Source organism: Nerophis lumbriciformis, linkage group LG22 (assembly GCF_033978685.3).
Source record: "Nerophis lumbriciformis linkage group LG22, RoL_Nlum_v2.1, whole genome shotgun sequence".
Taxonomy (NCBI): Eukaryota; Metazoa; Chordata; class Actinopteri; order Syngnathiformes; family Syngnathidae; genus Nerophis; species Nerophis lumbriciformis.
Genome location: NC_084569.2, coordinates 21,337,672 through 21,359,015, shown reverse-complemented (window position 1 = coordinate 21,359,015; position 21,344 = coordinate 21,337,672). Strand labels below are relative to the sequence as shown.

Below are 21,344 nucleotides of genomic sequence, written 5' to 3'. Positions count from 1 at the left end.
TGAAAACTGCACATTATTTCATACTATCCATACAAATGATGTTATTGTTGGTGCTAAAGCCAACAGTAAGGTGGAAAGAAAGGTCTGACTCTTCCTTGTGCAGCTGCTTACTCTGCCTTGTCTGTCAGGGAAATAATTGTTGCAGCAGTTTTTTGCTTGCTTTTTGTTTCATCTACGCTTGCTTGTCTCACATGCAGGTTGTGTACGATCTAATCTTGCTGTTTTATTAGTGTCGACCCTGCAGAAGCCATGAGTAATAGCATTCAAATGACGTTTTGTGTTGTGTATATATATTTGTTGTGCAGACATATACTTAATATGTTCGTGTTTCAGAGTCCTTTTACAAGTTGCCAACTCTGAAAGTGTTGGCCTCCTCTCATGGTCAAGATGAGGCTTCAATCGTCTGCTTTGCCAAAGATTTTTCCCCAAATGTTTATGACTTCAAATGGCTGTATAACGAAGAGGACATCTCCCACGGAATAGAGCAGGTCATAACTTTGTCTAAGGACAGAAAGACTGCAAATGGAACAACGCTTTACAGCGCGGCGAGCCTCATCACGCTCAAGTCCGACGAGTGGTCATCTGGCACCACTGTAAGGTGCGAGTTTAAGGGGAGGGACGCACATGGAGATGTTTATATCAACTCATCTGTGAGCAACACGGTTTCATATAGTGAGTACTTTTCTATTTGTTTATTTTAGGCTGTGTTCACACTTTGGGTAAATCAAACTCTGATTGCAAACAAAGCATGCAAAAATTACAAATATGTAAGACTCTTTGTGTGTGACAACAGGGGGTTTGTAAAAATTAGTACGGTCAAATGATTAATTATTCAAATCTGATTAATCACACTTTTGAATTGGCATGAAATATACATTTTTACCTGCTTGCATTATTTAAATGACCCTAAAAAGGCCCCCGTAATTGGGCACAAATGTCATTTTTAACGTGACAATGACATACAGCAACATTTTAAAAAGGTTTTACTTGAATGCATTGCTCAAAAATTCAGAGAAAGTTGTATCCTAAGTCCCCTCGGGTATATTTTGGAAATAAATATGCCAGAGAGCACACCAGTCGGAGTCCTCTCACTCATCTCACTCTATAAATATACCAACCCACGCACCTTTCAGGTAAAAATCCACGGTTAAGATAAAGGAGCATGTGCGGTCAAAATAAATTGCGTGATTAATGAATGCAATTTTTTGGTTGATGAATCACATGAGTTAACTCGTTACATTTAACAGCATTAGTTTAATTATATTTTTACACCAAAAAATATTTTGCAAAAATTGATTTAAATCAAGCATTGATCCTCACCTCAAGAATTGGGTGCATTATGTTTGTGGTACAACAAAAAAAGTATGCCACCTTTCAAGTAACCATCTGCAGTTAAAGTAAAGGAACATGTATGCTCAAAACAAAATTTGTAATTAAAATCCGTGTACCCATGATTAATGCACTATGTTGTGATTAATCACATGATTTAACTGCCCTAGTACAAATATAAGCTGGTAAGAATAGCAAAGTCTAAAAAAACAACTCATTTTGGTTTGAAATAATTGAGGTAGGTCAATAAAGGTGTCCAATCAAGTCCTTCAATGCATATATTTTTTGTCCGAACCACCAGTGTGACCGCGGGCTAAAATGCAACACACTCAATGTAAATCGCACAACGGCCTTGAAAAAGTCTTCCTGTCCATTCAACAGGCGAAGGATGCCCGGAGGCGGATGTCGATATACAGATCAGCGGCCCCACAATGGAGGACATCTTTCTGAACAAAAAAGGCACCGTGATATGTCAGGTCAAAGTTAGCAGGCTATCTGTGCTGAGTATTTTGTGGGAGGACCAGGATGGCAACGAGATGGCCGGGACCTTGAAAGCCACCCCGCCGGGCCATTCGGGCCCATTTGAGACTCGTCTTGACATCACGTATGACGAATGGAGCAAAGGGGTAGTGCGCAACTGCGTGGTGAAGCATTCAAAGATTGCGCACCCAGTAAAGAAATCCTATAAAAGAACTGCTGGTAAGAAAACTGTAAATGATTGATACTACTTCCTGTGGTCAAATGTTGTTCTGTCGCACTTGCAGATAAATCACCTCAAAAACCTGCGGTGTTTATGATGTCTCCAGTGGAACAAACTGATAAAAACATGGTTACCCTGACTTGCTTAGTGAAAGACTTCTTCCCCCAAGAGGTTCTGGTGTCTTGGCTTGTCGATGACAACCCCGTAAACTCCACATACGTCACCAGGACCACCCAACCTGTAGAAAACCAAGGCGTGTATTCAGTCTACGGCCAGTTAACGCTCAGCCTTGATCAGTGGAAAAGGAACGGTGTGGTGTATTGCTGTGCCATTTACCACCAATCTGTGGCCAACACACCCAATGTCCCTGTCAGGTCCATTTCATACAGAACCACCGATAACGTCAACATGGACGACCCCAAATTGTGCAAGGCCCTGTAGATGTGTTCTGTGTCACTCTTGTCTTCTCTTCTTTGCTCTTGGTTGTTTGCTGCATGTTTAATGATAGTGTGTGTCCATTTAAAATCAAAATAAATAAAAAAAATCACTTTGCAACTGTTGTATGTCGCAAGCTGTTCATGTTGTCGTTATTTTTAGCTACGTGTGACTTGCAGTGTCACTAATCATGCAACAAGGATTAATAGTATGTTGGAGTTTTGAAAGAGAGTATTAAAGTCCTTACTCGTAGAGATAGGTGGTCTGTGTGACTTGTCTTCGTACGCGTCTTCTTCCTCTCCTGGGTCTTGCCCTAACAAACACAAACACAAGAGAGATCATGTTTTAAAGACAAACACTGAATTAATGGAGTCTTTCAAAAGGCAATTCAGGGTCTCCAGTTATATAGCACTACTTGTACTCATAAAATCAACATTATAGGACACATTTGTTTGTATAAACACATAATACAGTAATAATAAATACAGTATGTATTGAAGTACTACTGTACATCCACCAGACTTCCTGGTGGAGATGAGCCACCAGTGGAACAATGCTGTGGAAGCCGAGCAAGATAACATGGGGAACACGGCGCTCACCTTCATCATTCTCTTTCTCATCACGCTGCTGTTCAGCATTGGAACAACTGTCTTCAAGGTAATAATACAACTTTTGTTTTTGAGTTGAGCACTTAACTGCACCTTTACATACTGTAGGTGAAAATAAGTCTGCAATATTTCTGAAGAAGATTGGTTGACGGTAAACATTTTGTACCCTAATGCACATTTTGGGGAATTTTGTCCATCAATCACAATCTTTCTGTGAGACCAAAACACACGTCATTCCTATTTTTCTTCATACTAAATAGTAAAAGACTGCTAGTAAAAGGCGGCGAACAATACAGGTAATTGTGGTACGATCTATTTCACCAAACAAGCCCTTCAAAAAACATCCAAAAACCTCCCACACTGTTTTATACACATACTGTATGTATGTACGTCATGTAGTAACAGGCACATTCATGATAACATGTAACTTGGTGCCACAACCTTCTACTATAATAATAATGGATTATATTTATATAGTGCTTTTCTAGACACTCAAAACGCTTACAGTGAGAACTTAGAACCCATCATTTATTCGCTAGTTGATGGTAGTAAGCTACATTTGTAGCCACAGCTGCCCTGGGGTAAACTGACGGAAGCGTGGCTGCCAATTTGCGTCCATTGGCTCCTCCGATCACCACCAAACATTCACTCACAATCATACACAGTGTGGGCGGCACTGGCAGCAAGGTGGGTGACATGTCTTGCCCAAGGACACAATGGCAGTAACTAAGATGGCAGAAGCTAGATTCGTACCAGGAACCCTCCAATTTCTGTACGGCCGCGCTACCATCTGAACCCTACCTTAGAAGCAATGCAGCAGAAAAAGCTAAAGCTCCTTCTTGTTTATTTTGTGGCGAGTCGCAGCCTACGTTGTTAGCAGCTCAAGCCAGCTAGTAGCTAGTAGCTGACTACGCACTATAGTGGTAGTTCTGTTTTTCTACGCCATAAAAGTAGTTCCTCTGTGTTACCTCCTATAATAACAATGTTGCTATAGGTCACGGCATGTAACTAGTGCATTGTTGGTGTTTTTTTTAAGAGCGCAGAGTAGATGAATCCGATAAGTCCGCATTGTTAGCCGCCTCTTATTAGCAGTTTTTCACCATTTAAAACGCACATACAAGATTGTCTGACATAAGGATTGTGGATAATGGGCAACATTTAAAAAAACAATTCCCTTTAAATTCTATAGACACTTTATAAAGTATTACTTTATTTGTTGGTTAGCCCTTGAGCTGGAATTTAAATATAAATACTTATTTGTCCAAAAAGACAATAATACTGTAAAAAATTACACATTAATATTCAAGCAAGTAAATATTTAAAAACTTCAGTCTTAAATATAAATTACATACCAAATAGGCTATTGATTATGTACACAAATGTCTGCTTTTCAAAAAACTGCTCTACAATGTATTGTACATATTATAATATTAACCCTTTAGAGTACAGTGGGTTTTATGTTGACAAAGTTACCACATTTTTGTCCAAACACACACATACAAGAGTCAAGACCGAAACTAATCATACCATTGGCCAATTTTTGTCCAAAGTCAATCAAAGTACATTTTTTGTTCAAATGTGAATACAATAAAAGCTTAAAAAACATTTTCTTCCCCACAACTTTTCCCTTTGTTCATCATCCTATTATCTCCTGTGTAATTTTCAAGCAAGAAAAACTTAAGTAACTTTAAGTTAAATTTGCAAGGTTTACAGTAGACCTATGCATTCTTTTGGGTTTGACTTTGCACTTTGTTTGATAGACACACCATTATCCACCATCAATAGTGACACACACTTATCATTACAGTAGCAGGGCAGCCATGCAGAAATATTGCTGCATGCTTTGAATGGGAAAAAGTAGGGGTGTGACGAACGGGGCGCATGGTGATGGGGTTCGTTCTCTCAGGAATGCAGACGGGCGTCAGACACAGCGTGCAGGTAAGAAAGTATTTATTTAATAAATAAATTATACCGGAACAAAGAAAAGGGTGCTCATAGCACATAAGGCAAAAACTAAAAGAGCTAGCATGGGAGCTAGAAGGTAAAAAGGAGTCTAGCGTGGAAGCTAGCAGGTTTAGAGCAGGAAACAAAAGTCGTCATCTGTTGTATGAAAACAAACTAGGAAGCAAGACAGAATGACAGGGAAGGCAGGCTTAAATAATAATGTCAGTGATGACAAACAGGTGCGCGTCGGGAACACACGCGGCAGGTGAAAATAATAAGCAGCCATGGCAACAACTCAGGTGTACAAAACAGGCACTCAAGGAGTCCAAAACTAACAAAAAACACAAGTACCTCGAAAACGTAAACGAAAATATGATCCGGGCAGCGGATCATAACAAGGGGGAAGAAAAGTCTGGTGAAAAATATAAAAATTAAATAGAAAGAAGTAGAATGCCACTAGTCCAAATTGACATCTAAACATAAATTATTACATGAGTTTATGACAGGATAGTGTGAAATCAAAAATGGTGTTTTTATCGGTTTTAGAAGGAAATTTGTGTCACTGCAAACATATGTGTTGTTTTTTGTTTAGATGGTTGACAGATGGTGCAAATGGTTTGGAAAACAATTGAATTGCACAAAACATACTAAGGATCTCTTTTTGGATTTCCAATAGGATTAATGAGTCAGTCTGTTGTGTGTATTATTTGTGTATTTCTTTAATATATTTTTGGTTTTTTTCTCTTTCAGGTCAAATGAACATTTTTTTTTAATGAACTGTAATATGTAAGTAATCATATTGATTTACAATTTAAAGAAAAATAAAAAATAAAATGTGAGTGATGCTTTTCTTGCAGATTTTTCCTCAGAAATTCAGAATGACCTGAAAAAGCTGCAGCTGGAATCTACAAAAAAAGAAAATAACTTTTTAGTGTGTTATAAAAAAAAACAAAAAAACTTTAAAGATGTGTCCGTGTGTGAAATGTATTTAAATATGTCATCATCTCTTCTCACACCTGGCTTTAGTCATGCACTGTTGCGTATCGCTGAGTTTCACTTCTGTGTTTTTTCGGTACTTTTATCTTCTTCTTTTTTTTTTAAATGTTGCTTATGCTCGCTCAAGCGGAACCCTTTCCACCTGACTGTTAGTACTATAAAACTACTTAAAACTAAAGTCACCTGCACCTTTAGAATTGTGGCAACAATCTGAAGGTATGTGCAAGTAATTTGCTACATCTAGAGAAATAGCCACATGCGTCATATACGTATTTTCTATTTCAACAGAGAGGATGGAGAGGATTGTGTCTCCAAACATGACATTGTATCCGCTGTGGGAGGGCAACCTTGCAGGAGACTCCTCTGTCAAACTTAGGTGCGCCTTAAGTGGCTTCTTCCCGGACACGCTGAGTGTCAAGTGGCTGCAGGGCAACCGAATCATCGACGGCGTGCAAACCGTGAGCAAGTTTCAGAGTGTGACGGCCCCACAGACCTTCAGTCTAATCAGTGAGATTGAGCCTGATGTAAAAGAGTGGACAAACGGCTTAAGGTTTACCTGCAAGTCCACTCACAACAAGGTGGAAGAGAAAAAGTCAATCAGTATCTGTGAAAGTACGTATGTGTCTGCCGTCTCGCATTAACACAGCTATTGTCATCGTCTTGTAACAACGGACGTGTCGCCTGGCAGCACAGGCAAGCGTCCCACCTTCCGTTCATGTGGAGCTCCCCAGCTTCAAGGAAGTCATGACGGAAACATCCCAAGTGAAAGCAACATGTTCGGTGCGCACCGCATTGGATGCCGTCGTCACATGGCTGCTGGACGGCAAAGCAGCCGGCGACCAAGCGAGCGCGTACGCTAATGCGTCTCACGTCATCAGTACTCTGACAGTGTTGCCTGATGTGTGGAGACAAATCAGGATTCTCAAATGTAAAGCGGCGCATCTTTGCTTCCCGGACGTCGAGGAGACCGTACGTGTGTCAGGTAGGACGACTGAACAAAATCGGAGTAAGTCCACTCCTCACAACTCAACAAGTAGTCAGTGTACAGCTTGTCCATTTACTACGTACTGAAAAATGACTCAACACTCGGCCATTATTGTCCAAACAGCTGGGAACAAAAGTGACTATACCAAGATAACATCATGGCCTGAAGATGCATGAGTACTGCCAGCACTGGTGAGCTGCGGTTCTTTAAGGGACATCCAACTGTGACATTGTGAAGTAGCCCACTTCCTCCACTGTAAAGTAAAACTACTGGCTGATAATTGGATTACTTGATATAAATATATTTACATTATGATGAAAAAGAGAGGACCTAAAATGGAACCTTGAGGAACACCACTAGTATAACTAAAGAAGTTGAACAAATGACGATTGACTGCATCTGAAGTAAAAAAGCAACAGCAACACCTTAGATACATAAATTGTATACAAAAAAAAATGTGTAACTGCCAAAAAGGACTTGAAAGGGTGCCTTGAGGAACGCCTCAGTTATGTAAATCACAAGGTTTGACCCCAGTTTTCTATGTTTGCTAGCAAGGTTGAAATGTCCGTGCAAAGATCTGCCAATGTGTTTACATTGGTCCAAGTTCCTCTATACTGTACAACAAGAGCATTTGTGTTTTTAGAAATTGACTGCAAACATTTTTAATTGAAGATTTGAACTGAACTCGGGGGCCGATATGATGTCATTTTAATTTTCCTGAGGGAACTCTCCTGAAGGAATCAATAAAGTACTATCTATCTATTACCGGCGGCCGCTAGTTGAATAACCCTGCAGTACAAGATGTACACTGACTACTCTAAGTTTCATTTCCATCGTATTGTACTTTGAGACTATTAAATAAAACGTTAGCTGAAATGTGAGGGGTGTATTTACTGTACTCTGATGAGCTACTGTATCTTTGAGAGACTGAATTCCACCTTTTATCCTGTTATGATCACTTAGGTGTTGCAGTCACCGCTCCACTGGTGGAGATGAGGCGATCTCTTGCAGATTTACAGAATAACAACAGCGGCGTGTTCGAGTGTGACGTCACACAACTGGACGCCATCGACCTCTACGTCACATTTCAGGCCGACGGTGTGGATATTTCTAACAAACAGTACGTCGATCTCCCTGAAGGCCTGGGCCCACATTCCATCCGTCCACGTTTCAGTTTGCACGAGTCCTACAGGAAGAGTGACGCAAATTTAACCTGCAAAGTGAACCAAGGCTTCTCCGACAGCTTCCGGTCAAACCCCATATACGGCCTTTTTGGTGAGAGTCTGACTCATCAGAATTGGATTCATTTGACACAATAATTTTAACCCATTTTCCAACAGTGGACCCATCAGTGGAACTCTTTCTGGCCCCCAGTGAGGAATCAAAACCTCAGAGGGTTCTGTGCTCTGGTCGGGGCTTTAACCCTCAAATTAAATGGTTCAGCGAGGCTAAGCAGAGAGCGCCATCAATTACTAGCATCAGCATGAGTGCGGATGGACGTGTGGCTGTGACCAGTCAACTCCACGTCCCACTGATAGAGTGGCAAACTGGGAAGGTCTTCACCTGTCGAGTGTCTGACAAGTGGCTGAATAAAAATGTCACCAAGACCATCAGCATTTGCTCCGGTAAATAATCATAAGTACCCTATTGGCATGATGCATGAAAAAAAGACAACTCATAACATTGTCCTTCAAATATCTGCATTCTTTTGTCCCTCAAGAAAAATATCGGCTTCCCAAAAACTGCTGTGAAAATATTATTCAATATTTTTTCCACTTTAACTGTGACAGTCTTTCAAAATCACTTAAAAGCATTAAAAGAAATGTATACATACAGTATATATCATTTAACCCTTTGAAAGCAAGTGTTTGCTGAACTATCCATCCAGCCATCCATTTCACTACCGCTTATTCCCTTCGGGGACATGCACCTGGGGATAGGTTGATTGGCAACACTAAATTGGCCCTAGAGTGTGAATGTGAGTGTGAATGTTGTCTGTCTATCTGTGTTGGCCCTGCGATGAGGTGGCGACTTGTCCAGGGTGTACCCCGCCTTCCGCCCAATTGTAGCTGAGATATATTGTTCCTAAATTCAAAACAAAAAATATGTCCATGAAATATATTTTAAGGAATATTTCCTTAATATTATTATCATTATCATTGTGCTTTCTTTCAATATCATCATTATTATGATGTTTATTTTATATTATCATTAGGCCCTAAGATAGGTTAATGATTGACAACTTTATTAATTTTTCATGCATAAGTTCATTGCATTGTTTTGCTATTTCTTCAAAATAAATATTAAATATTTAGTATATTTTGGGGCTTTAACCCTTCAAAAGCCATTATGCTTAAACCACACTAATATTTATTATTGAGAAATGAAATAAGAATAATAAAACACACACTTGCCATTACAGTAAGGCACAAGTGCAGAATTGTTTTTCTGCTCGCTTTGAATAGGAAAAAATAGCGACATATGGTGGACATTTCGGGCAGCACGGTGGAAGATTGGTTAGTGCATCTGCCTCACAATACGAAGGTCCTGAGTAGTCTGGGTTCAATCCCGGGCTCGGGATCTTTCTGTGTGGAGTTTGCATGTTCTCCCCGTGACTGCGTGGGTTCCCTCCGGCTTTCTCCCACCTCCAAAGACATGCACCTGGGGATAGGTTGATTGGCAACACTAAATTGGCCCTAGTGTGTGAATGTGAGTGTGAATGTTGTCTGTCTATCTGTGTAGGCCCTGCGATGAGGTGGCAACTTGTCCAGGGTGTACCCCGCCTTCCGCCCGATTGTAGTTGAGATAGGCTCCACGCCCCCGCGACCCCGAAGGGAATAAGCGGTAGAAAATGGATGGGTGGATGGATGGGTGGACATTTATACAAATGTATACTGAAAGACCAGTAGTCCACATTAAGATCTAAACATAAACATTAGTAACTTCTGTTAAGATAAATGTCAAATCAAAGGTTGCATTTTTATTTGTTTTCATACAAGCATTTTTTGTCTTTAGATTACAACACTAGTGTAATAATAAAAAAATAAATAACTTGCAAATTTTACCTACTGTATGCTCATTCATCACAACCAAAATGGCTTGCCAAAAAAACTGCGAATGGCACAAAATGTTCAAAGATTTGAAAAGGATCTTAATATTTGTTTCTAATCTCACATTTCATGTTATTTTTACAGTAACCCCAATATCATCCCAACAAGTTGGAGTGTTTGTTCACGGACCCCCACTCACAGAGTCTCAGCAGAGGGACAAGGTGACCATTACTTGTCTTTTGGTTGGCCCTCGACTTCATGATTTTGTCATCTCCTGGAAAGTAGATGGGAAGAAATACTCTCAGAATTCCCACACGGAGGAGCCGACTCGTCACAGCAATGGTACAGAGACCTTACGGAGCTTCCTCAGTGTGCCAGCAGATGACTGGGATGCATATAAACAAGTGTCCTGTGAGGGAAAACACAAGTGTTCCAACCAGGGCCATGAGGACTACATCCGCAAAAGCAGAGGTATTGTCTCAACATATATTCACATTTCCACCAGATAGCACTACCACACCATCGTTTTTCATCCAGGACAAGTATGTGTGTGTATTTGTATGAGTGTGTTTGAACAAATGTGTGTGTGTCTGTGTCTGTGTGTGTGTGTGTGTGTGTGTGTGTGTGTGTGTGTGTGTGTGTGTGTGTGCCATGTGGCATTTTGACACTGTTATAATTACACACTAAAAACAACATTGCATGTTTACTAAAAATAGCATTTTTTTTTCTCTAAAACAATGTGAGTTAAAAATGTTTATAGTTTTTATTTTTATGAAGGATAGTTGAGGTTTACGACTTTAACTAGTGAAGGTTTAAAGCAGATGGAAATAGTATTAATGTAAAATTGTAAACATTAGGAAAAAAGTGCATTTTGATATTAACAGTATGAATGTAAGAATTTGACAAGGCATACTTAAAACAAAAAAAATCTGCTACCAGCAAAAAGAAACACTGTTTCTTAAGAAAGTTGGTCTTTCACATAGGTTTAAAAAACTTTTCACATTGATCCTCCTTAGATTTCTCCTTTTTGCAGTTTAAACAGTGAATTTTCCAGGTTGTAATAGTAACAAAAGAACACACACACACACACACACACACACACACACACACACACACACACACACACACGCACACACACACACACACACACACACACACACACACACACACACACACACACGCACACACACACACACACACACAAAATGTAATTAAAAACAACAACAACTCAGTTCATATTTTTTGCAATATGAAGAGTTTAAACATTATAAAAACTAAATAATATACGTTTTTACAATTTGGACAAGTTTAGATTTATTTTAAAATGAAGTCTGAAAACATCCATCCATCCATCCATTTTCTACCGCTTATTCCCTTTGGGGTCACGGGGAGCGCTGGAGCCTATCTCAGCTACAATCGGGCGGAAGGCGGGGTACACCCTGGACAAGTCGCCACCTCATCGCAGAAGTCTGAAAACAGTTGAAGATAATATCATTTATTATATTTCAGTGCCTTCCAGGAATTTGCCAATTCACGCAAATTTGCACCGTCACCGCACATTTTGTCCACCAGTGTAATTTTTGCCAATCAAATGTAATCATAATAATAATATTATGATTATTATTATAATTTTTGCCAATCGAATTTGTTTCTGATCATCGCTCAAACGCACACAGTAACTGTCTAACCAAAACTTATTAACACTTTATTGCTCAAACCGCACAACTGTCGTCCTCCCGTGTATAGCTCACACCTTCTTCTGGGTTCTGTCTACGGCGCTAAGCCTTCTGCGTAATGTAGTATAAGAACATTTAGCAACAGACCAGCGTCCCCACTTTCTAGTTTACTTGTATTTATATATTTAGCTAACCTTTTTTTAATCCAGGGTAAGACAATCAAGAACAGATGCTTATTTGGAATATTGACCTAGCAAAGAGGCAGCATTTACATGTTAGAGATGTTGAAGTATGATGATAATCTCTCATCATCGTTTAATTACCAACAAAAATTACCGCAATAGAAACTCTCAACAGTTCACAAATGCTTTTAACGTGCGGGGATGAATGTGTTGGAATATAAATGAATGTTTAAGAGAGATAAACTCTTTTCAAGTGTAAACTAAACATGGATAATGTCTCCAACTTCTGGCAGATGCACAATTAAGAGGTTTTTGGTCCTGTTTCTTTTGATAATTATTTGTAATTATCACTATTATCACTTGTCACTTATAAATGTGTTTTTGTGTTTCTCTTATCAGACTTGTATCCACCAAGAGTGCACATAATACCACCGACCATCTCAGAGCTGTCACTGTCTGATGACCTCACACTGACTTGCCTAGTTTCTGGATATTTCCCAGATAACGTTATAGTGTACTGGGAGAAAGATGGTCAAAGATTGCTTGACTACACCAACAGCCCTTCGTGGAAATACAGCAGCAGCAATACTTATTCAATGAGCAGTAGAATTAATGTGTCTAAATCTGAGGACCACGAATCCAGCTATTCTTGCGCTGTCAGACATGAGTCATCTCAAAGTCCTTTTACGAGCACTATAGAGGACGTGTTTGGTGAGTGAAAGTCTTAACATGACTTTGTGTTTGCACTACATACTTCCTTACAACTTTCATCTCCACAGCCACAGTGACTCCTACCCAACCGTCAGCCATCTTGCTCCAGGGTCGTGGTGAACTGGTGTGTCTGGTGTTCGGCTTCAGTCCCGCGTCCGTTAACGTCTCCTGGTTTCTGGATGACACCAATGAGCTGTCGGACTTCAACACCAGTCAACCCAGCAGAGGCCCAGATGGGAAGTTCAGCATCCAAAGCCGCCTTCGTCTGTCTCAAGTCAACTTGTTACCTGGGGCGGTTCACACCTGCAGGGTGACACATGTGGCCGTTACACTGACCTTGAATATAACCAATCCAGGTACTAATGAGCTGATTTCTGATTATCTTGCAGAAAAATAAACTCATTTAAAAAATAATTCCACAGTGATTTTGCCGGATTGCAACGTCTTGGATGACATCGCTCATGCAGTTGTTAACCAAGATATCAATGCGGAAAGCTGGTATATGTCTGCCACATTCCTTGTCCTCTTTCTCATCTCCACCATCTATGGTGTGGTGGCCACCCTGCTTAAGGTGAGATATAGATAATAATTCTATTTTTAACATAATCTTTTTATTTTATACAAATGATCACATTTCATGTGAAATTTGACCTGACTTTATCCCGCTTTTTTCTCCTTTAGACTAAATAATTCTGTCAGTGGAACAGATGAATGCTTCCAAGACAGTGGATGTTTTATTGAACTACTTTTGACATATACATAAAGATTTGGTTCTAATACTGTATAACTGGATTATTTTTTGCTTTTAACAAAGCAGTATCACAACAACATAAAAAATAGAATATTGTTTCTGCATTAAAACAGTTAAAAAATAAAATAAATAAATAACACCCTCAGTTACACACATTGGCCACAAGAGTGCACCAAAGTTTAAACTGTAGTAAAGCTTGCTTGCTTGACAGTTTTGTTATACATGCTTGAAAATGTTAAGTATTGACAATACTTAACTAAAGAACAATTTCTTTACAACAACAGATATGGTTTTTTTTTATGTTATTTTCTTTCCATTTACAGCATTTTTGAAAGTATGTACACACTCCCACTATACTGTCTGCATGTGTTGTGTATATAGTGGGTTTAAAGGAATTTCCATCTTGGAGGGATGACAACTCAGCAACATCAAGGACAACTATTTGCTACCTCTGCTATGAATTGGCTTTGTCGATGTGTGATTGGCCGGGGACTTGAGTTAGTAGGCCCAAATCTGTGTTGCTGTTGCTGGGATGTGGATGCAGCATGCGGATGCCATCCTAACTGCCAAGGGGCCGGTAACAGGGATGCATGGCATCAGGCCCACGGGACGGCCTGAGAGGGTGTCACTGTCTTTGACCACCGTCACATCCCATACTAACAAAACAAGTTACAGTATATTTGATAGGGAATTATGCTAATGTTTAGTACAATGTAGTAATGCATATGTGATTTGTAAAATAAACAGTCTTGACGCGTCTATAAGATGGTATTTTTTACTATATAAAAAACTCTGAAAAGATGGGTGTCTTGGAAATGTATACACGCTAACCACAGGTGTCACCAAACAACTTTTGTCCCCTTGCACTTTACACTCACATCCATAACCAAGGTTAGCTAGTTTTTGTGGCACAAAATAAAATGTAGTTTGTGGCTCCATTTCGGTCTTCATTATTACAAGGATTTGATTTGTAAGTAGCTAATCAAAGTGAACCCGCCAAGGTTTCAAATGTCACTAGTTATTGAAAATATAAATAGCGTGCATCTAAATTTAGACATAGTACCTTGCACCAGAAGTGTAGTTTTCCTCTGTCAATGGTAATGATCCTGCCACATGTTAACATACAGAAACTTTGCTAAACTTTTACTTCCTCTATTTAAGTTTGATTTCTTCTCTGCGATGGGCCAGAGCCGAGGACCTCACTAAACTATGCAATCGCTAGCGTATTTTTTTTTTTTTATCCGAGTGGTTGCAACTTTTTTTTCAGGTGGAAAAAGTCGCAAATGTGATCTCTGTTTTGTTCACTCAAAAGAAACTCTGGATTTTTTAAACAATTTTCTTTAGTTCACTCCTAATACACCTTTTCGGACATGCTATAATAAAAAACTGAAAATATGGGCTGTATTGCATTGTTCAAAATAAACTGATACCACTACCACTTTGAAGGAATCACCAGGATAGTGGCTAGATTCACATTAATGTGGCGTTACTGACACCTAGTGATCCATCAGTATAATTACTACCATATTCCACAATCTGTGTATCGCTCTCTTTAAAAAACATTGATTCAACTGATCATCAACTGTGGGCAAAATTTTGCAAATCACAATCAACTATAAGAATCCTTAGTCGGAGACAGCCCTTGGTGTTAGAATATAGTAATGCACAAGTTTATGTATATATACCATCCAAACATATACGAAAAGGAGTAGGAAGTAGCATACGCTTACTTGCATCTTATCTTACCCCTTTTCCATACTTCAGTAAAACTACTTGATGTTTGAATGTTATCACTGATGTTCTCAATGTTTTGGGGCCCCCAGTGGCATAAGCAGCCACTTAGGGCACAAAGAGAGCCCGCAATTCTAAAAATAAATAATTATAAACTACTCAGAAAACATAAGCGATATGCAGCTTTTGGGTGAAATTTCAAGATATTATGCAGTATACATTTTACAGGTGAACTTAATTCAAAACCCTTGCACATGTCCAACTGTCTCAGTACTTTTTACACAACTTTCTATTCTCTAACAAGCAGCTTAACTGTAAAATGTACAACAGGTGCATTTTATTAAATTATTTTTACAGAAAAACATACTGAACAGTATTTATTTTTGTCACTCGTCCCGACACACGGTGGCCATTTATCTTTGGGAACATCCTGTTTGAAGTCTCGGACTGGCAAAGTACTGTTGATCAAATGTTAGGCTTTGTCTCGGTCTCATGATGTCAATCAAGATGCTCACTGCCAAGGAATTTGGACAACTTTATTTGAACCAGGACAATTATTGGCCCATTAATGGATTGTCCTTATTAGAAAACAGAAAGTTGTGCAAAACGTACTGAAACTTTGAACAGTTGTGCATTCAAAAGTTTAGAGACAGTCAAATTAAGTTCACCTATAAACTTTATATCTGACAACAATTCCTGCTTTCTTCCAGAAACTCCGCCATTTCGTTGTTACTTCCCACAAGCGTCTTACAATTCCTGTATGACCTTCCATGAGAAAATAAAACTCTAGGGTATACTGTCGGCAGCTGGGGCCACACAGCTTCCCGGTCCACGAGGTAAACCTCGGTCAACATTGATGACTGTAACACACATTCTGCAGCTTGTAAAAAGTCAGGCCAGCAACCTGCAACACTTGCTTGACGGTGATATTGTGCAAGTAACGTCTCTGAAAGGGGTCATATTGTGATTTTTTTCTACATTTAAAACACTTCCTTTTGGTTTACATAACATGTAATGGTGGTTCTCTTGTCAAAATGTTGCATTGATTATATTTTACAGACCGTTTTCAAGCAGCTTCCTGACTGTATCTTAAGGATGCGACGTTTTGGTCTTAATTACGTGGCTCCACTTTGACTGCGTTTTCTCCCCGCAAGCAATGTTTTAGTTCTTAACGCTTCTATATGCAGTCTATTGACAAATATCATTTGGAGATTTATGTTTCTTTGTATTAGAAATGGCAACAGCAGAGGATGCATGACCATGTACAAGTCAGTCTGAAGAAAAAAGAAGGAACTTATTGACTACAGTGTCGGATTACATTTGCAGATTCGCGCAAGGATCTTCGGGTAAATTTAAACCATATATGGAGATATCGTCTGACCTCACAGGGCAGAAAACGTCACCTGAACGAGTTAATTTCAAACGGCTTGTTTCGAGAAAGTATGAAGGAAGGTAAGATTATTCTATAAATATCTCCGCAATGTTTCACATTTTTGAGACTTATGGGGATCCCAAATACACAAAAGCAAGTACCAATAGGTAAGAAAAGTTGGTTTTGCATTATAGGTTCCCTCTATGTACTGTAGTGTCCTGATATAAGTACACAGAGTCTGAAGCTCGTTTTACACTTAATTACGAGCCTTAGCACGCCAACAGCAGCCATCATAACACCGTTAGTATTGCAGCACTAAGCTAGCCACAGCAAAAACAGAGCACTCCCTTATTATGCACCAGGCTCGGTTATGGCTAGTGACTATTCAGGAACCCACGGATTTATGACCATCAATAATTGCAAGAGTCACTTTTGGCACTTTCTCTATGTTCTGTATTGCTGCAAAAATGTTTTGGATTTTATTATTAATTTTTGAAAGTATTACGTTTGATTTATATAAATAAAGTATTGAAATTGCTAGTCTATTCAGCTTGATGAGGTGGCGACTTGTCCAGGGTGTACCCCGCCTTTCGCCCGATTGTAGCTGAGATAGGCTCCAGCGCCCCCCGCGACCCCAAAGGGAATAAGCGGTAGAAAATGGATGGATGGATGGATATTCAGCTTGAATGTCACAAAGTTCCAAAAAGGGGAACGATTATTTTTTTTGTAAATTTTGCCTGTTATTCAATATTCCTATGTTAGACAAACGATGATCTTCTTTTTTATATGCATTCTAAATTGTAAATAAACGTAAAAGCAAAATTCAGCTAACAATGGAGTCAATAGGAGCAACTGTATTATGCCCACAAAGCCATCTAAATAACCATCCAAAAACCGCCAATAACAGTCCATTTATATCTTGTGACCTGATTATTATTATTGTTAATCGAAATTTTGCGGAGCATGTTTAACAGAGCTAACTACCAAATCGAGAAGTGATCACCTCTGAAAAAGACACGAAAAGATTGTTTGTGGAAACTTTTATTTTTCAACCTTTTGTGGGGATTATGATTAATTCTTCGTCTAAACGGGAAGATATGAACATCATACTTGCCAACCCTCCCGATTTTCCCGGGAGTCTCCCGAATTTCAGTGCCCCTCCTGAAAACCTCCCGGGGAAACCATTCTCCCGAATTTCTCCTGATTTCCACCCGTACAACAATATTGGGGGCTTGCCTTAAAAGGCACTGCCTGTAGCGTCCGCTTTTCCTCCATACAAACAGCGTGCCGGCCCAATCACATTATATATGCGGCCTTTACACACATCTTGTCACGACTTGGACTATGGAGTTTTTGTTTTCCCAAGATGCAAGAGAATTTGGATCGGACATGGCTTGAAGGTGGGTACATGATTTATTTATTACTATCAAAAAAGGAATAAACGAAAAGTGCCCACAATGGCGGAGGTAAAAAAAACTTGGCGAATGAAAACAAAACTTGCACAAAGGCAGAAACTGAACACGAAATAACAAAACACTTACTGTGGCATGGGACCGTGAACAGGGCTTGAAACGAGAGGATAGCAGGGTTAGAAAGGATATGACACCAGGACGAACAACAGAAAATAAAAAGCTTAAATAACACAAACATGATTAACAACAGGTGCGTGACTCAAAACAGGTGCGTGACATGACAGGTGAAACTAATGGGTAACTATGGTGACAAAACAAAACAAAAGTGCACAAAAAGTCCAAAAATAAAACCAAACATTACTAAAACAAAACATGATCACACAGACATGACAGAATCGCCCCCTTAGGGACAGATCCCAGATGTCCAAAAACAGAAAATATGAACAAGAGTCATGGGAGGGCGGGAGGGGGACATGGCGGTGGGTCGCCAGGCCAAGTGTCCCCGAATCCACCGAGGCAAAGTCAAGTGGCGGCGGCGAGTGGAACGCCGCTGCAGCAGGCGAGGCGGGCGCCCAGGGATTGGCCACATTCGTGGCCGACTGGGAGGTGGGCGCACTTGGCGTGGCGGGCGACCAGGTAGCGGCCATATCCGTAGCCGACGAGGAGGCAGGCGCGTCGTCATCGTGGCAGGCGTGGCTCGGCGTGGTGAGTCAGGCGGCGAAGCTCAGCGTGGCGCGTCAGGCGGCGAAGCTCGGCGTGGGTCTTGGTCTTGGTCTTGGCGTTGGTCTTGGTCTTGGTCTAGGCGTGGGTCTTGGCATGGCGGGTCTTTGTCTTGGCATGGCGGGTCTTGGTCTTGGCATGGCGGGTCTTGGTCTTGGCATGGCGGGTCTTGGTCTGGGCATGGCGGGTCTTGGTCTTGGTCTTGGTATGGCGGGTCTTGGTCTTGGTCTTTGTATGGCGGGTCTTGGTCTTGGTCTTGGTATGGCGGGTCTTGGTCTTGGCATGGCGGGTCTTGGTCTTGGCATGGCGGGTCTTGGTCTTGGCATGGCGGGTCTTGGTATTGGTCTTGGCGTGGAGGGTCTTGGTCTTGGCATGGAGCTGGTGCTAGCCTTGGTGCGGCGAAAGGTGCTAGCCGTGGAGCTGCGACAGGTGCTAGCCGTGGAGCTGTGACAGGTGCTAGCCGTGGAGCTGCGACAGGTGCTAGCCGTGGTGCAACGACAGGTGCTAGCCGTGGTGCAGCGACAGGTGCTAGCCGTGGTGCAGCGACAGGTGCTAGCCGTGGTGCAGCGACAGGTGCTAGCCGTGGTACAGCTAGCCGTGGTGCTGCTACTGGTGCTAGCCTTGGCTCTGGTGCTAGCCGTGGTGCAGCTACTGGTGCAGGTGGAGGTGGCCTAGCTGGGGGTTGTGGCTTGGCATGGTGAAAGACCGGTGATGGTGGCCGTGCTGGAGGTTGTGGCTTGGCAGGTCGGAAGACTGGTGGTGGCGGCCGTGCTGGAGGCTGTGGCTTGACATGGTGATGCTGAGCCACCCCACCTGAACAATTCCCAGCCCTAGCCCCCCCCTCAAGGGGCGGATACCAGACGCGCTCCCTGCGGTCTGGAACTCTCTCTAGAGGTGGGCGGACGGAGGACAGGAGGGGAGCAGAAACTTCCCCTTTAAATTGTCCAAAATGTCTTTTTTGTACCTGTGATTGAGTGGGTGAAAAAAAATATATTTGTGACTTGGGTGTGGCTTGAGTCCTGGGGAGCGGGGAATCAAAAGAAAAAGAATTCAGAAAAAAAAAATCCTGGTCTTTGACGTCATCTTGGAGCTGCGGAGCTGGCAGCAGCCTGCTTCCGCCCGGAGTGGGAGGAGCCTGCGGGAGTGCTGCGTGCGGTCTGCTCGCCTTCCCTGACGTCCTCGGTCTGGAGCGGCGCTTCCGGGATTGCGGTGACGCAGCGCCGTCCTCGGACCAAATGGAGCTAATAGGAATAAGCTTCCCATTTGGCCCCCACGTCAGGTCTCGCTCCGCCATGGCTCCTAACGACTCCCTATATCCTTCCTCGACCAAATTCCTTGCGGGAAAGCGATTTGCTGGTGTCATAATGTCACGACTTGGACTATGGAGTTTTTGTTTTCCCAAGATGCAAGAGAATTTGGATCGGACATGGCTTGAAGGTGGGTACATGATTTATTTATTACTATCAAAAAAGGAATAAACGAAAAGCGCGCACAATGGCGGAGGTAAAAAAAACTTGCCGAATGAAAACAAAACTTGCACAAAGGCAGAAACTGAACACAAAAAAACAAAACACTTACTGTGGCATGGGACCGTGAACAGGGCTTGAAACGAGAGGATAGCAGGGCTAGAAAGGATATGACACCAGGACGAACAACAGAAAATGAAAAGCTTAAATAACACAGACATGATTAACAACTGGTGCGTGACTCAAAACAGGTGTGTGACATGACAAGTGAAACTAATGGGTAACTATGGTGACAAAACAAAACAAAAGTGCACAAAAAGCCAAAAAATAAAACCGAACATTACTAAAACAAAACATGATCACACAGACATGACACATCTAAGTGATTGCAAGGCATACTTGATCAATAGCCATACAGCTCACACTGAGGGTGGCCGTATAAACAACTTTAACACTTTTACAAATATGCGCCACACGGTGAACCCACACCAAACAAGAATGACAAACACATTTTGGGAAAACATCTGCACCGTAACACAACATAAACACAACAGAACAAATACCCAGAATACCTTGCAGCAGTAACTCTTCCGGGACGCTAAAATATACACCAAACCAAATATACACTCATCTCCCGAATTCGGAGGTCTCAAGGTTGGCAAATATGATGAACATTCCACCAGTTGGCATCCCAGTGAGAGCAGACACTGTCGAGTGTTTGTTTGTTATGTTCGTAGTATCCTTAGGTTTAACTCAAGCTGCATCTGTTTTGCACACAGCTTCTAAAACTTGTTGCTCATCCTTCTTATATTCAGGCTAAACATTTTCAGGTTGTGGATCATAAATTGTTTCAAAGTAGTCCTTGTTGTCTCCCGCAAATGCCGTGAATAGTACATTTGTCATTGAAGGGAAAAGCAAATGTTGAGATACGTCTGTGAAATGAATGCATCGCTGTATGCTTGAAATTAGCAAATTACGTAATTACATTACGTTATTATGAATGTGCCTGTTACTACATTACATATATACTTACAGCATGGATATAAAACGTTGATGGAAGGGTTTGGATATTTTTTAAACCGCTGAATAGGCGGAATATAGCGATTCACCGTGACTCAATTGTTAGCTGACTTTTGCTAACGTTTATTTACGATTTACAAAGCATAAAAAAAGAAAAACGTGTCCTTGTCTTACATAAGGACTGCGACTGATAGGCAAAATTCCCCAAAATTGCAGTCCCCTCTAAGAAATTAGTATTTTATTATTTGTTTGTTTT

The 21,344-nt window shown here is 41.0% G+C and overlaps 1 gene segment (V, D, J or C); it reads left to right on the top strand.

Annotated features, from left to right (window-relative positions):
* The first annotated feature begins 5,914 nt into the window (after positions 1–5,914).
* On the top strand, positions 5,915–13,393 carry LOC133615460 (immunoglobulin heavy constant epsilon-like). The segment is given in 10 exon segments: positions 5,915–6,228; positions 6,301–6,624; positions 6,701–6,994; positions 7,961–8,272; positions 8,338–8,622; positions 10,192–10,518; positions 12,305–12,616; positions 12,685–12,972; positions 13,039–13,187; positions 13,298–13,393. Coding segments are annotated over 9 exon segments (2,295 nt in total).
* Positions 13,394–21,344: the final 7,951 nt, after the last annotated feature.